The sequence below is a fragment of the Sciurus vulgaris genome (assembly GCF_902686455.1).
Source record: "Sciurus vulgaris genome assembly, chromosome: 12".
NCBI lineage: Eukaryota > Metazoa > Chordata > Mammalia > Rodentia > Sciuridae > Sciurus > Sciurus vulgaris.
Genome location: NC_136473.1, coordinates 45,027,836 through 45,044,827, shown reverse-complemented (window position 1 = coordinate 45,044,827; position 16,992 = coordinate 45,027,836). Strand labels below are relative to the sequence as shown.

The window sequence follows — 16,992 nt, the reverse complement described above, 5'->3', positions numbered from 1 at the left end:
TTCATATAAGTGAATTGTATGGTCTTTTGTGACTGGCTTATTTCACATGTTATCTTGATTTCCACGTATATCTGTGTTGTATAATGTATTAATAATTTTTAAAGTCTCAGGTTAAAATTTCTTACCTCAGTAATTCTAATTCTATAAAGTATATTTAAATTTTTCTATGAGAGAATGTTGCATATAGCTTCTTCGAGATTTACATAGCCATGTGGTATTTTTCTGGTCAAATTTATAGGATTAAGTTTTGAGAAAAGATGAATTAGGTACTGTGTTTAAGTTAGTCTAGTCAAGTCATATGTAAAGTATCATAGATTGATTTTTGTAAAGTTTTTGATGTATAATTCACACACCATAGAAATCAACCATTTAAAGTGTTTAAGAAAGTAGTTTTTGGTATACACAAAGTTATACCAATTTGAAATCAATTTTAGCCCACTACTTGTTTTTTAGTGCTTTCATTAGTTCTTGATGAACCTTTAATTTATTTATTTGTGTTTGGTGCTGAGAATCAAACCCAGTGCCTCACACATGCTAGGCAAGTGCTTTACCACGGAGCCACAACCCCAGCCCTTGAAATCATTTTTAGAACATTACTAAAAAGAAATCATTTAGCTATCAATCCCTCTGTCTCTTGTTTGCCCTCAGCTCTAGGAAACTGTATTTTCTTTCTATAGATTTGCCTACTCTGGATGTTTCATGTACAAGAAGACAATACAATATGTGGTCTTCCTGGTTATTTCACTTGTGGATGCTTAAGTTCCTTATTGGCATAGTGCTTGCATATAACCTATGCACTTCATCCCATACATTCAAATCATCTTCTCGATTACTTTCAATACCAAATACAATGTCAATGCTATATGTAAATAGTTGTTAACTATAGTGAGTAATGATTTAAAAAATAGTCTGTGCGTGTTCAATCAGGTACTTTTTTTCCTGAGTAGTTTCCATCAGAAATTTTGTGGTACTGGGGATGGAACCCAGGAGCTCATGCTTGCTAGGCAACTGTTCTGTCATTGAGCTACCTCCCCAAATGTCCCATCTGTGATTGAAACTATGGATACAGAGGGCCAGCTGTTTGTTTCTTCTGTTCTATGGATTATCTCTCTATTTTGATGGTATCCTTTAAAGCATGGATGTTTTTGACAGAGTCCAATTTATCTGTTTTCCTACTTTGCTTCTTATAGATTTGGTGAAAATTGAGGCCTATATTTTTTTCTTATGAGCTTTATAATTTTATATCCTACCTGTAGATCTGATTCTTTGAGTTTTATAATTTTATATCCTACCTGTAGATCTGATTCATTTCAAATTCATTTTTGTATAGGTTGTTTGGAAGGGAATCATTCTTTTTCTTGTGGCTCCTCCTCTTTTAAAATTTTTTGTAAAATTTTCACTAATATATGCAACCTACATATGTAAGTAGGAAAGATGATAGCTCCAAAAGAGGTAATGTTTATGAAATTTGCAAAACTGGGTTTTGTATCCCTGTGCTAAAAATACTTAGCATGTACATTCAGGATAAACAGTGTGGTGGTAGTACTATTTTTCAAGCTTTATTAAAGTAATTCAGTGAAAGCATCATTTTTCAGTTTTCTCTCTTTAATGTTTGGTTCTAACTCTTGTTAACAAAGGAATCTCCTTGATAACATTTATTTGTGATGGATACAAGTACAGATGTACTTTTTGGCATTGTCAGTGATGAAATTTTCTCAAGTGGTAAACGCATTGTTAAAAGTTCCACAGTTTTAAGTGCTATCTGTACCTTATAATTTACATAGAACTTATATTTCTAGGAAATTCAGCATACTGTCTTAAGGAAGGAATGGGTTCTAAACTCATCTGATTCCAGATTTTTCTGACAGATATAGTATAGTTTTTTGGCTAATGTCCTATAGACATCCCTACACCCTTTCTACTTAACGTCAGTGGGTACCTTCATCTAGAGCATTTGCTATCCAGTGAGCTGGGTACACAATTTAACCTTTTCTAGCAGCCAACATTTAAAATTAGTTTTAATTTTATGTACTATTAATGAAATGTATCCAGAAGATTTCATCATATGATCAGAATGAAAAATGTTACTGTGATAGTTTGCATTCTTTTGTATTGTCTTTGAATCCTGTGTGTATTTTATACATACAGCAAATCTCAATTCTTAAGCCTTGTTTCAAGCGTTTAGTAGCTCTGTGTGACCGTGGCTACTACTAAACAGAGCACAGATCTAAAAGTAACTACAATAGCTGAACGTCAAATGCAAGCCTATGGTTAACACATCAGATCTGTTTTCTTCTTCCCCAGAGACATTGTCTAGTTATTGCTACTTGATGCTGCCCATGCAAGACCCCTAAAGGAAATTCAAATTTGCTTCTTTATCCTTTCATTACTGTGTGTGTCAAATTGCATTTTCTTCTTTGTTCATTATAACAACAGCTTCAATGCTAAGAGCTTCACTTCCATCTCTGTGTACTCAGCCCCAGCAAGCTGTGTTTCTGTCTAATGCTTTGCATTTTTAATATCCCTTGAAGCAGTCTACGACCACACAGAGCTGCTTGCCTGTGCTGTTCAAGTTTTCTTAGTGCTCTGGTTGCATAGTGCAGTGGTTTGCTCCTCCTACTCTTTCACAAGACTTATTTTCACTGTGCTATTTTGCAGAATTTCAAAGTTTTTCAAAGAAAACATCAAAGCAGAAATACCCATTACAGGTGTGTGGCTTTCTTGGTGAAATCCCCTTGTTTTTAAATGCTTAGTTGGCCTCTGGCTTGGAGTGGTGAGTAGGGCCCAAGATAAGGGAAGGCATTACAACATGAGAGAATACTGGAAGACACTTAGGAGGAAACCTGCAGCGTTCAGTCATTTTTTAAGCAAAGGAGGTATGATTACCAGAGTATTATAGTATATTGCTATCTTTTCAAGGGAGATGTGTTGAGTGTCCTCTGCCATTTGACTTTGTAAACTAGTTTTTCACAAAGTGCTACCAAGATACCAGAACCATCTTGCCACCAGTAGGGGGAGTGTTTATTAAAAATTCAGGTTTGGAGCCCAATCCCATATCCTGTGAATGAGAATCTCTAAGTGATTAAACCTTGAAATGCTGAACTTCTTTCAGTCATACCTATTTGCTTTCGTGTTTGACTGCAGTTTGGAGTTGATAGGTGTCCTTGAAATTTTCCATTCAGTGCATAGCTTATCTATTCCAGTTACTTGTAGAAAACACTAAGACTTCTAAGTCAGAGGATCTGGCAGTGGATTCTGGTGATTATCATGTTCTGAATGAGGACATAAATGTTATGATATTTTACTCCTGAGTAGATTGAAAATCAAAATTTTTTTACCTTTTGAAAAGGTGATTACATTTCTCAGCTCTGTTTGATCACAGAGAATTGTATATGCTGCTTCTGCTTTCCTTCTAATGTCAAAGTTCCCTTTTCTCATTGGGTGAACATTGTAATTGCTTAATGAATGATTGTTTCTTCCTTTGTCAGGTATTTGTTTTTTTTTTTTTTTTAATACTTTTTGGCCTGTTTCTCAGAATATTCTCTTGGGGCCTAACTTTCTTGGACTGTAGATTACATCCTTTCCACTGCTAAGCTCTAGTTTTTTTTTAAGTTTTAGAGATACCAAGTAGGAGTTATACTGCCTTTTAAATACTTAATATTTTGTCCTAGAAAAAGTCAGTTTCTTGTGTTATAGTACATTAAATTGGTAGACATTACATTTTCTAGTTCAGGGGCCTTCAAACTTTTTTAAGGGGGTAGATAGGTATAATTAAGATCTAAAGTAGCTATAGGTAATACTTTCACATTTTTGGGTACAACTGTGTTTTGGTAAAACTTTTTATGCTGGAGTTCTGGTCCTTGAAGTCTAGTTAAGATACTAACAGAGTCAGGTTGTTATATCGCCATTTCATGTTTCTTAGGTTAAGCACTGGAAGGGAGAAAACTTTGCTTATCCTTCTTTAAGTTGTTCGGGTTACAAGCATAAACATAAAACCTAGTCCCTGACCTCCCCCCAGAAAAAAAAAACCCACACAGTTAATTCTTGGTAGTATCCCCGTTCTAGAACCCTTTAAGACTTGATTTATTGGTCCTAACTTTAATTTCTTAGTGTTGGCTAAAATATTTATCATTTAAGTCTAATTTTGTCTTACTAATCCACTGATACTGTTTCCTGGATAGATACTTAAGGTAGTGACATTTTTCTTGGTGTAATAGTACAGAAAGCATAGAAGACACTAGACCATGTAAACAGGTTTGCTTCCATTGCTTCATTGGGTTGCACATGGTGAGTCTATTTCTCAACAGCATACGTATGTTATCTTCTTCTGTGCATTAGAATAATCACTGAAGGTGCAGTTGTAGATAATTGCATTGGATAGAACAACATCCAGAAATACTTATTCTTAGCCTTAGACTCTGTATTATAATAAGAGATATATATTTTACCCAGAATATATACAGATTGCTCATGGGGCTGGATATAGAAATTAATGTAAACTTTTAAGATAAAATGGGACTTTTGAAAGGAATTTTGTTCTGTGGTACTTCTTTGGGTATGACTCAAAAGTCATCTTTACCATCACCAGTGTTAATTCCTGATCCTGAGGGGCTGTGCATATTATTTGAGGCTGGAAAAGACTGCTTGGAGAAAGTAAGAAGTGCAAATGAAATATCCCCCCCCCCCCAAAAAAAAATAATGTTTTGTAAGGTAATGTGAGAGTTAAATTTGTTTAGCTTCCTTTTATATTATAATGGGGACACATCTGCTCTACCTTAAGCTCTTAAGGGCATCCTTCTGACGAGAAACTAAAGAGATATCCTCATACCATGGTCTCAATAAAAGTTCTTTGGAATTGAATTTTATTTGAGTGTTATTCTTAGGCTTCTCCTAAAATAATTTCATCTTAATCCTGATCCTCTCCTTTTTTAATGTTTTTTGTTTTTGTTGAGTAAATTTTGTTCAATAGAATGTAGAATCTGATCCCTATACAGAAAACTAACCTCTCTGAAAATGTGTTCCCTTTTAACAGCTGATTGTTTTCTCTTTAAATTCTTGGGCTTGTGTCCCTTGTCGCTTAAGTTTTTTTTTTTTTTTTTTTTTTTTTTAATTATTATGCCATACCCACTGGAAAAAAGTTAACTGAATGTCTTTTATCAGGCTGGTGGAAGACTTACCATTTCTTCTGAGGAAAGAGCTTATTTATTGGGATCTCATTTGGATTTCCATTGATAATCACTACAGCAAATGAATTCCTGGTTCTTAACCTTGTGAGAGATCACTTGACTTCATCCATAAACTCTTGTTCATAGAGCACTTTATGTATTATGTCTGAACACTTAATTTGCCCCTTTTTATTTCATAGATTTAAGCATAAACCATTTTAAGAATATATGCAAATAAATGTTTAGGAGGGTATCTAATCCAGTCTTCTTGAATAGATTACTACAGGGTTCATTTTAGTCAGTAACATTGACTTCTCCATTTTTCTTTGTTATTTTATGGAAATTTCCATGAAATTATCAACATGTAGAGTATAAATGATATTCTAGTAGTCCTTACTTTATCTAAATGTTTTTATTAAGGCATAAACCTAATCTAAAAAAATGAGTTATATCTGAAAAGCAGAACTTTTAGCGTGGGTCCAAGATTTTATTGAAAACTTGAGTAAATAATTTTTCTTTGTTACTGAGCCTTGGGGATCCTAACACCCTGTGTTCAGTGATTGTCTAAAGATTCACTGGATCCAATCAGTAGTCATTGTCATGACTGTGGCTTATATTAATTACAGTTAAAAAGTGCAAAGGGAAAAGGCATATGGGGGCAAAGTGGAGGAATCTAGATGCAGGCTTCCAAAGAGATTATCTCCTGATAATCTAAGACAAAGGATGCACTCCATTTCTTTCAGTAGCAGATTGTGATGATACTAAATGTTTTCTATTTTAAAAATTGGATTTGGCTAGTTTGTAGGTACCCTCTGCTTAACACACAACACTTCAGAATTCCCTTGGTAAGGCAGATATTTAACAGACTATTTTAGGCACAAACAGCTTAGGTACAGTGAAAAGTTAAACTTCCCTGAAATTCTGTTCCACATATGCCTGCCAAGGGCCTTCTGTGCAAGCAGGCCTTTGAAAGGGTAGTAGTCTTATATCTGTTTTGTTAACTTTTTTGTACACTTGAGCTTATTTTTGACTGATTCATGTTTATTCTTAAAGCATTAATTGCCTAATATATTGAAAAGGGGTTTTAGGGTGTTTTACATATGTAGATAAAGAAATCAGTCTCTCTCCATCAAGCTCCGTGAGAAATTTCCTCTATTCTGTCACTTACATTGTCCTTAGGTAACCAATTCTCATTTTGTCTTTTATGACATCAGTAGCTTTGTTGAGTATTTGAATCTGCTTGCGGCTTCTCTTATAAAGAGCACCCTTATTCAGGATTAAATTGTGGCCAATGCCATTTCTCTTGCTTGTGTTTATTACTTGTAAGGCAGTTGGTTGTCTTTTGACCTCTAATGGAAAAGACTTGGGAAGCTAAGTATGCCCTTTTTTTCTCCTGAGTTCTAGTCTTATATAGATCTGCTATTTCATCTTGCGTACCTAAAACCTTAGAGTTGTCATCATCTGTCTCAGTTCACCTTTCCTTTCATCCATTTAGTTTTTTCTGTTGATTGAAATAATTCTAGTCTTACCTATTGTGATTTCCCCCAACTTTCAGTTCTGTATCATTGATTAACAAGTTTTTGCAAGTTTGGATTTTTATACATTGGTTTTTCCTTAAATATTAGAGAACATTATCATCCTTGGTAGACGTTGAGATGTGTGGATTATTCATAAGATTCAACATGTTTATCTGAAGCAGTTGTTAAGTGGAGTTGGTCCTGTTAGGAGTAGACACTTGATGTCATCTTTACCATCTTGAAAGAGGGTCCCTTCCTTGAAGGACAGGTTCAAACTTTTCAGTTGGCAATACTATTAGTGAGTAAGTTAGAATTATTTAAGAAATTAAAATATGATTGTAAAAGCAGTGATAATATGATTGTAAAAACTTTGTCAGTTGAATTTTTTTGTGAATTTCTGTGTACATTGTTTTTCAATAAATTTTTCTTTTAAAAAAATCTAACTTGCTAGCAGTGGTATAGATTTTGTTCATCTAATTGTAAACATCATTGTTCCATGTTATCAGCCATGTAATGATTCTTAGTGCACTTTCATAGGGGGTAATAAATTTATGATATAAAAAGTAATATTATCTGTATTCCTGATGGTCATATGAAGTGTTGATAACAAGATATTAAATGATCTGTGATATGGTAAAAACCAGATGAAATACAATTCTAATTCTCTGTTTTTTATTTTTTAAGGGACCAGTTACTCTCCACAAGAAAATTCACACAACCACAGTGCTCTTCATAGTTCAAATTCACATTCTTCTAACCCAAGCAATAATCCAAGCAAAACTTCAGATGCAGTAAGTATTATGTTAATTCCAAAGTTAAAATAAATTCCACAGCTGGTCATCTTAGGTCTAATGTTTTTTGATTTTTAAAAATGTTATAATCAAAGTTGACCTTCTTATTGGTACCGAGGATTGAACTTGGGTACTTACCCACTGAGGCACATCCCCAGTCCTTTTTGGTATTTTACTTAGAGACAGGGTCTAAATGAGTTGCTTAGGGCCTCCCTAAGTTGCTCAGGCTGGCTTTGAACTTGTGATCCTTTTGCCTCAGCCTCCCAAGAAAATTGACCTTTTTCTAATGTATTTATCTGTACTAATTTTATGAGTATTTCTATACAAAACAAAATTTTGCCTTTGTATTATCTGAAATACACAGAACTTCAGACCAAAACTTCCAGTTAATAAAGTGGATTAACTTAAGATTGCTTCCTTTCCATAATTTGTAAATTTCTTATAGCATGTATTTATTACTATCAGGTATTAAATACTCTTTATCAGACTCCAGGGATAAAAGGTTCCTGTTTTCAGGGACATGAAACCCATAAAGAATTTCAAATATTTGCAAAGGTCTTTAGGAACATGGTCACTGTTACTCCTTTTGAATTTTTGGTGTCATAGACTCAAATGAATTTCTGATATACTCATTTGATAGAAGATAAGTAAGATTTCAATTTACTAGGCATATGTTAGATGATAGACAAAGAACTTTGATAATGTAGCCCGTTGTAAAGGATCTTCTAGACCTGTAGTGGAGACAGAAAAGTAAACAATGCAGTGCATGTTAAGGTTGCTTTGGAGAGCACTCAAGACAGGACTCCCTTGAATTAGGAAGATACAAGTAATGCTTGCTGGCATGTTAAATATAACTTAGCCAGTTGAACGACTTTATATAGTCTACAGAGTCTAACACTTAGAAAGACAAAGATTTGCGGTACGTAATAGGATGTTTGGAGAACTGCAAGGATTTTGTGGGAAAATGACAGAAGTTTGATTACAGAGATAAGGCCAGATTGTAAAAAATGGTGTATCTTACCAGTGAATATGAACTATATACAAAGGCAGTGGAGAGCTAGTGAAAGGTAAAGTAACATCTGATTTGCAAGTTTTAAAATAATCCCAGTATGTGTCGATGTGGAACGTACATTATAGGAAAGAAACAACAGTTAGAAGAAAGGCTGTCAACAAATTTTGCCTTGGATATTTTGCCCATAATCATACTTTAAATGGTGTTGAAAGAATTTTGGTTTTACTGTTTTGCTGCTTGTTGAAGCAGTATGGAATAGTACATTTTCACAGAAAATTGGGAAAATATTAAGGATAATAGTTGGATAAATATATGCCTGTATACTTTTGTTTTAGGATTCAATTAAGAAAAAAGAAATGCTAGTCATTTTGACTCTGAGAATTTAGTATATGGAGTTGGTTAATCAGATAATGCAGGTAACAAGGACTCAGAGTCAAAAAAGGAACCCTGGGGTTACCTGTAATTATATTCCCTTAGGGCCATGAAGAGTAGGAAAAAATTGAGGTTATCAAAATCTAATATCTTAGAGTATCCCAGAAGAGCTAATGTTAGTACTTCCAAGGGTACAGTGAGACAGGTTCTGCAGGTAGGATAGTGTGGAACTAAAAACTGGAAGCTACTGTTGATGCTAGAGTTTCCTCCTGCCTTTCAGTCATCTTGCAGTACGTGTAACAGCAAGTCATCTGACTAAATAGAAGTATATTTTGCATTTTTCCATCCTTACCCCTCACAGAGCAGACAAAATAGAAGGGTGAGATCAAGTCTGAGAGAACAGCTTTATAAACTTTCATTGGTGTATCCTCAAACTACTTGAGATTGAGTCATGTTTAGTGAGCTGCAGGCTCAAGGATTTTAAGAGTATTTCCTGTTTTTATGAAAAATGGCCCATTAATTTACAAACATTAACCTACAGTCCTATTTATCACTTAAAATTTAGATGTGGTAATTTGCTGTTATCAGTGGCAGCTCATGCAGAGTGTGCTTTTTTTTTTTTTTTTTAACAATCAAAACAAAAACCGCTTATTGAGGGAAAACATTTTTCTTATTTGGGTTATTGGTGAAATCAGAAAGGATAAATAATGGGCATCAGTTTAAGTTTGAAAGATCAAATCACTTGGATGCCAGGGAATTTCATTGTGAGTGGAAACTGAAAGCCATTACCAGAATGGAAGGAATGTTTTGTGTTTTCAGACAGTGTTTCCCTTTCTTTAGATTTCATCTGTAGGTATATAATTAACTTTAGTGTAATAGGTTTTTCTTGTTTGTTTTTTGGCATTAATGTATCCAGTGGGCATGACAAGAACAGTGTTTACAAATTGTTTCATCTTAACTGAGAAGTTAGCTTTTGAACATTTCTGAGGATTACTTGTCAACTTATATTTTTTTTTGTTCTAAAGATTCAGTTTTTGAGTGACTAGTAAACATAAAAATTACCTTTTATCCAATACTTGAAAAAACGAAGGAATAACGTGCTTACCCATCTTTTTTTTCATATATTTATGGGTGTGTTATACATAATGATGGGATTTATTGTTATGTATTAATACATATACCCATTGAAACAATATAATTTGACCAATATTTCCCCCCACCCTTCCCTCTCCTCCTCTCTCCCCAGGGTCCCTTTCCTCTACTCCGCTGGTCTCCCTTTCATTTTCATAGATTCTTCCCCATACACATGTTTTTCTCCTCTCTAGCTTCTACGTATGAGAGAAAAGCATACGACCTTTGACTTCCCCGAGTGACTTATTTCACTTTACATAATGTTCTTAAGTTCCATACATTTTCCTGCAGATGACATAGTTTTATTCTTTATGACTGGGTGTAACTCTGTTGTGTATGTGTACCATATTTTATTGTTTTATCCATTAATAGGCACCTAGACTGGTACCATAGTTTGGCTGTTGTGAATTGTGCTGCTATAAACATGGTTATGCATATATCACTATACTATGCTGACCTTGATTCTTTAGTATAAATACCAAGGAATGGTATGGCCGGGTCATATGGTAGTTCCATTTCTAGTTTTTTGAGGCACCTCCATGCTGGTTTCCATAGTGGTTGTATTAATTTACAATCTTGCCAACAGCGTAGTGTTCCTTTTTCTCCATCCTCTCCAGCTTATTGTTTGTATTCTTCATGGCTGCTGTTCTAACTGGTTTGAGATGAAATCTTGGTATAGTTTTTGATTTGTCGTCCCTGATTGATAAAAATGTTGAATATGTTTTTGCATGTTTGTTGGCTATTTTGAGAAGTGTCTGTTCATTTGCCTATTTATTAATTGAATGGTGATTTTGGGGGGGTGTTGTTTTTATTTTCTGGATATAATCTGTCAAAGAGTATCGAGAAAGATTTTCTTCTGTTCTATAGATTTTGTCTTCACATTCTTAATTGTTTCCTCTGCTTTGCGGTGCTGAACCTTGTAATTTGATGCCATCCCACTGTTCTTTTCTCTCTGAAGGCTTCAAACTTTGAATCAATAATAATAGTTGAAAATCATTAGCAGTATTATTTAGTTACTTACACAGACTTGTTCATGTGGCTGAGTTTTTCTTTTTTATGAAGTTAACTGTTGAAAGTCAAGATAAAAATCTTCCATTATTTGATAAAGATATTTACATTCAAGTCCTTGCTCACTGCTATTGTGAACATTTATGTCTAAGAGTAGAGCCTGGCTTAGGACAAATCTCGAGGAAAAGCTTGTTGAATGCCTCTTTTCAATTAGAATCTTGACAGGCTTAGACAAGTAATCTGTTTTAGATTCATGATGCTTATTTGATTTATTTTTTAAAAGAGTTCTGAATTTCTTCAGTTAGAAAAAAATGTTTCTACTTAAAAACACTGTCATGAAACTTTTCTAAATATCCTCTGCTAGTTTAAAGTTGTGGGAACTGCAGCTTTGTATTCATATTCCAGTCCCTCTTGTTGTTAACTAAGTATCCTATATGTATTTCAGATTTTTTAAGTTTGAGCTCCTGAGATCTACTGTCCTAACCAATCTGACCTGGAATTATTAAGACATTTATCAGAGAATTCTTACAACTTTATGAAATTGTTAAAGGAAATACCACCTTTAATATTAACTATTATTATTATTATCCTCCTGCCTCAGTCTCCCAAGCCACTGGGATTAATAGGTGTGTGCCTCTGCACCCAGCCACCTTTAATATTATTTAATGATCAGTTCAGAATATAATTCTAAGATTAACTTGTCCATCTTCCATAATTTTAGAGAAGTGGTAGTATGAATTTAGGAGAGTAGAAAGGGAGATTCTTTTTTTTTAAGAAGAGAGAAGCTGTATTCACTTAAGAGCTATAAAAGATATTTTGAATTTAAGGAGAGATATGACATGTACTTTGGTTTAGTGCCTTTTTTTTTTTTTTTTCCATTTTTGAAGAGCATCCATTCTCAGATTTTTTCCCCCAAGAAATTTATTTGTTCGCTCATCACAATATTTACCACATTAAAAATCAAAACATACTAAGAAAACAATTCATTTAAAATATCATAAACCCAGTGGCTTGGGAGGCTGAGGCAGGAGGATTGCAAGTTTGAAGCCAGCCTCAGCAACTTAGGGAGGCCCTGAGCAACTCAGCGAGACCCTCTCTCTAAATAAAATGTAAAAATGGACTGGAAAGTGGCTCAGAGTGCCCCTGGGTTCACCTATGTACCCCCCATAATATTATATATTTAATATATGTTAAATTAAACCCATTAAATGTAGCGTGTACATTTTTATGAAAAGTAACTTTTCTGAAACAAAAAAATAGACATTGAACATCTTATTTAATGCCTAACTGTAGAAGACAATTAGAATCATTTTGGTAATGTTTTGAAAATACTTTCAGTCTTGTGAAAGATCTCAGGGTTCCGCAGGGTTTCCTGGATGATACTTAGAGAATGCTTATATTGGCTACCATCTCAAGTCTAATTTAGGAAACTTCGTGTTCAGGCCTTTTTAGTTCTCAGTGTTAGAATTCTTTATTTGTAAAATCAAGAAGTTTGAAACCTACCACTGCATGCACATCAGTATTTTTTAATATTACCCATTACTTGGAGCATTCTCTTTCTTTAACCTGTTTGAGTATGGAAATGGGGTACAAATGAGGTAGTTATTTAGTCTCTGATTATAATGCAGTACCCTGATAAATGATAAATGTTTTGTTAGGCAAAACTACTATAGGATTTGACAGTAATATAGTAGACCAGTGCTCTTCAAGGTTCTTTTTTGTGAACTTTTTTGGTACTAGGGATTGAGTTCAGGGGCACTTAACCAATGAGCTACATCTCCAACCCTTCTTAGTATTTTTTTTTTTAGAGACAAGAGTCTTGATGCGTTGCTTAGGGCCTAAGTTTCTGCGGCTGGCTTTGATTCTCCTGCCTCAGCCTCCTGAGCCAGGCATGCCCGCTGATGTGAATTTTTTAAAATTGTCCTTGAGATTGTGCGTGAATATAAATGAACTGTTGATTATTTAATTGAAATGAACCCCTCCCTCTTAAAACAAGACTTGATCGAAGAAGCAGTTTAAATATTCTTGTGCAAACTCTATCTCCTTTAGGACAGGGACAGTTGGCAGACTGTGACTTTGAAGAATGCTGGTGTAGAAAATACTGCTGTATTCTCTTGCTAGTCTCAAATCTCATTCTGCCTCTAACCAAGTTCAGTAACCCCACAGAACCACTTGGCAAGCAAACCAAGTCTACCTGATAATACTTACAAAAGGGATCATTTTGTATCACTTAAATATAGGTGATGGAGAAGAATTTCTGAATTCGGCCTTTTGTGATTGGCTTCCTGAAACTTGGTTGTAGTGTACTTCTGGAAGCTGGGGATCAAGAATTAACTCTCTACCACCTTTCTTTAGAGGTCTGGAGGCACAGGGTTGATGTTCAGTATCTCCTCATTTTGAAATACACACCTGAGAGTATAAACATATAGCTGAATCTGAAACCTTTTTTTCCAGTTGTCCACAAAATTATGTGGGTTTTTCCAGAATTGATGTTGATTTAGTTGGGGGTGGCGGTATCAATTTTGAAATCAAAGTGTTTGAGGCTTTCTCACATCAGTGTTGTGACCTATGGATAACTCCTGATTTCTCTGAGCTTGTTTTCCAGTTGGTAAAATTATAGCTAGGTGGAGGCAAGGCAGTAAATGAGTTTATTTCCTCAGATTTTAAAATTGTGTTCTGTGAGTGGTGAACTGAGAATATGTTATCATAGTATAATATTATTTAATTTTTATCTCAGACGTCTGAAAATAAATTCAACTAGAAGAATACATGAGATTTTGCCAGATTTCCTGACCCCTTAGGCACTTAAATATTTTTGGAGCTCAGTTCCTGGAAATTGAATCTTTCAGATTTTTCTGATTTTATATTACCTGTAAAATACCTGTGAGAGAACTATGTCTGAGAATATTTCAAGGACCGGTTTTAGTTATAGTCATGGGAAAATGAGTGATAACTGCTGGTCTTACGTATTATGTTAGACATGGTTCTAGTTGACCCATGGATTTTGAAGGTGAACCAAGTTTATAGCTTTTAATTGTGTTTGTATTTAATATTTTTGTAATTTTGGTTCCCTTTTTCATTAAGTAACAATAAATACAGGCAGGCTGTTCTGTACTGTATATGATTGCTTCTGTTTAGAATTGCAGATCTCATGCCATCATCAGTTGAGAATGGGTTCTGCACCCATTACTGGATTTTAGCAGCTAAAATTATGATACGGGGAAATTTTTGTATAATGCTTTCTAAAGTTAAGATGTTTTTGATTTCACATTTTTCTTCCTGTGCCTAATCAACTAATATTTATTAATGTTTACTTTTGATCCTTTATAGGGTTTCCTTATGTTTGAAGATTTTCTCATAGACTAACTTTTCTAAAATACATATACAGATAATTAGATTCCTGATCAGGTTACAAGTAAATCTTCTCATGTATGCTTTGAAAACCTTTGACATCTTGATATTTCATATCAAGTGATTAACATTTTCTAATTTAAAAAATGTATTTTTAAGCCTTATGATTCTGCAGATGACTGGTCTGAGCACATTAGCTCGTCTGGGAAAAAATATTACTACAATTGTCGAACAGAAGTTTCACAATGGGAAAAACCAAAAGAATGGCTTGAAAGGTATTTGTTTTAATATAAAAATTAAATAATATTCCTAATTCTATAGTTTAACATCTTATATCATTTAACATTCTAATTTTAGTTTCCTTATAGTGTCATTCCCCTTCTTAATTTCAGTGATTGGTCCATTGTCATTGTTTTCTATACTTTCTCTTTTCTTTAAAAAAAAAAAAAGAAAAGAAAAAGAAAAGAAAGAAAAAAATCTAGAAGACCCGGGAGTCCATTCCTGTGAGGGCCCTTGGGAGCAATGAGTATATTTAATAAAGTACTTATATTATTAATCTGCATGAATGCATCTTATAATTTTAATAGGCTTTTTTTTTTTTATATCCTAGTACTTTCCTTGACCTTATGTTGAACTTGTAGAGTTTTGGTTTTAGGGTTGATAGTATGAAAAATTGGAATAATTTTGCCATCAGAGAAACATTTGAGTATTCTGTTTGCTCCATCCCATTTTACTCCAGTTAAATTTTAGGCCATATTCAGTTCTTTGCTTTTTTTATTTCCCGTTTTGTTGAGCATTTGGCTAGAACAGTTATTATGCACACTCAAGCCCTCAATGTGATTTTTATGAGTTTATTTTTTATTTTTAGAGAACAGAGACAAAAAGAAGCAAATAAGGTGGCAGTTAATAGCTTCCCCAAAGATAGGGATTACAGAAGAGAGGTGATGCAAGCAACAGCTACTAGTGGGTTTGCCAGTGGAAGTAAGTATTAATTTTTTTCTTTGAAACAGGGTAATTCATCCCTGTTGTTTGTTTACTTTACAAGTTTATATGTGTTGTCATCTACATTTGTAAATTAAGATAAATAGGAACATGTACATGATTTCTTTTATGTTGACTCTTTCTCCTCAACCTCTACCACCTTATTTCCTGAATAGCGAACAAAGACAGAGAACCCATAGTAGAATAGTACATGAATATATTTTCCACAACTAATAATGGCTATAGTACCTTTGAATTGGTAAACAATAGGATATTATGTTTTAGATTTTTTATTTAAAAAACAAACAAACAAACAAAAAACCCAGGTGGTGACCCCTGTGTTAGCTTTTCAAAAAGTTGATGAAGACTAAGTTAGATGGGGGGAAATTTTTTATTTTGGCTCGCAGCTTTGCAGTTTCAGTCCATAACCAGCTGAATCCATTGCTCAGGACCAAGGGCATGGTGGCGAAAGCGCCTCAGCTCTTCAGAGCCAGGAAGCAAAAAGGGATTTTTGAGGTACCAGGGTCAAGATATAAATTGCAAAGCCAGGGACCTGCCTCCTAGCCATGTTCCACCTGCCAGTAGTTATCACACAGTGCAGTGGTCATTTTAAATGATTAATCCATCAAATGGAATGATCCATCGATTAGGTTACAGCTCTCATAATCTAATTGTTTCACCTCGTAACATTTCTGAGTTGTCTAACATGAGTTTTCAGGGGACACCTCATGTCCAAACTATTAACAACCCCTCTCCCCTTGGTTGAGTTTATCTCAAATAATTGAATCCTAGCAACATATAGAAAGCAAAACCAAGTGTCCATTAACTTTTTATGTTTTTGGTGGGAAACTATTTTTCTGCACATAAATGTTCCCTAACTTAGGATTTCTTAACTTTGCAGTACTGGGAAGCCTATCCATACAACCATTGTTTTTCATTTTCAGTACAGTGTTAAATAAATCTCATGTGCACTTCAACACATTATAAAACAGTTAAGTGGTTTTTGCCCAACTGTAGGCTAATATAAGTGTACTGAGTAAGGTTAATATCTGATTTTCAGGTTTGTTATCAAGTGTATTTTCAACTTATATTTCCAACTTTCAGTTGGTTTATTGGGATGTAACACCCTTCATAAGTCAAGGATTATAGTATAACTCTGTCCTGAGTTTCCACAAAATGATTGAAGTGTTTACTAGAAAACTATTCTAGAAAATTTTGTTCTAAATTGCTCTTCATTTGTAAATCAAACTATGGGCTTATTTTTAATGTTCTTTTGAGGCCAAATTTTGTTCAAGTGGGACAGTTTTTTGGTATCGCCATATAATTGTTTTTAATGCATTCTTTGAATTTAATATTTAACTAAAGGTTTTATTCCTGTGACTTCCCCAAATGTTGAGATTTCTGAGAAGAAAGATGGTGTGTTCTGGGAATCTTAGTTTTAAGAATTTGAATACTCTTTCTATAACTCAAAACTCAAAAGTAGGGGGTGTATTTGGTCTCACCAAGGGATATTGAATTTTTGAGGGGAAAATTTATTTCAGATGAACCAGTAAATGAATTTTCATGACTGGAGTGCTGCAGTCTTTGTAAATTTATTACAGAAAGCAGTGATATCAAATACTGAAAGTAGGAAAAAAAGTATATTGTATTTTGAGAAGACTTGG

General features: G+C 34.1%; 1 protein-coding gene across 10 annotated transcripts in view; it reads left to right on the top strand.

Moving 5' to 3' along the window:
• WAC (WW domain containing adaptor with coiled-coil) overlaps positions 1 to 16,992 on the top strand; it is a 69,268-nt gene that overhangs the window by 28,950 nt on the left and 23,326 nt on the right. For all 10 annotated transcript variants that reach the window (XM_079106909.1, XM_079106916.1, XM_079106913.1 and 7 more), the window contains 3 exons: positions 7,367 to 7,473; positions 14,507 to 14,622; positions 15,216 to 15,328. In XM_079106909.1, the coding sequence (XP_078963035.1) occupies positions 7,367 to 7,473; positions 14,507 to 14,622; positions 15,216 to 15,328 (336 nt within the window). The remainder of the gene's footprint in view (positions 1 to 7,366; positions 7,474 to 14,506; positions 14,623 to 15,215; positions 15,329 to 16,992) is intronic.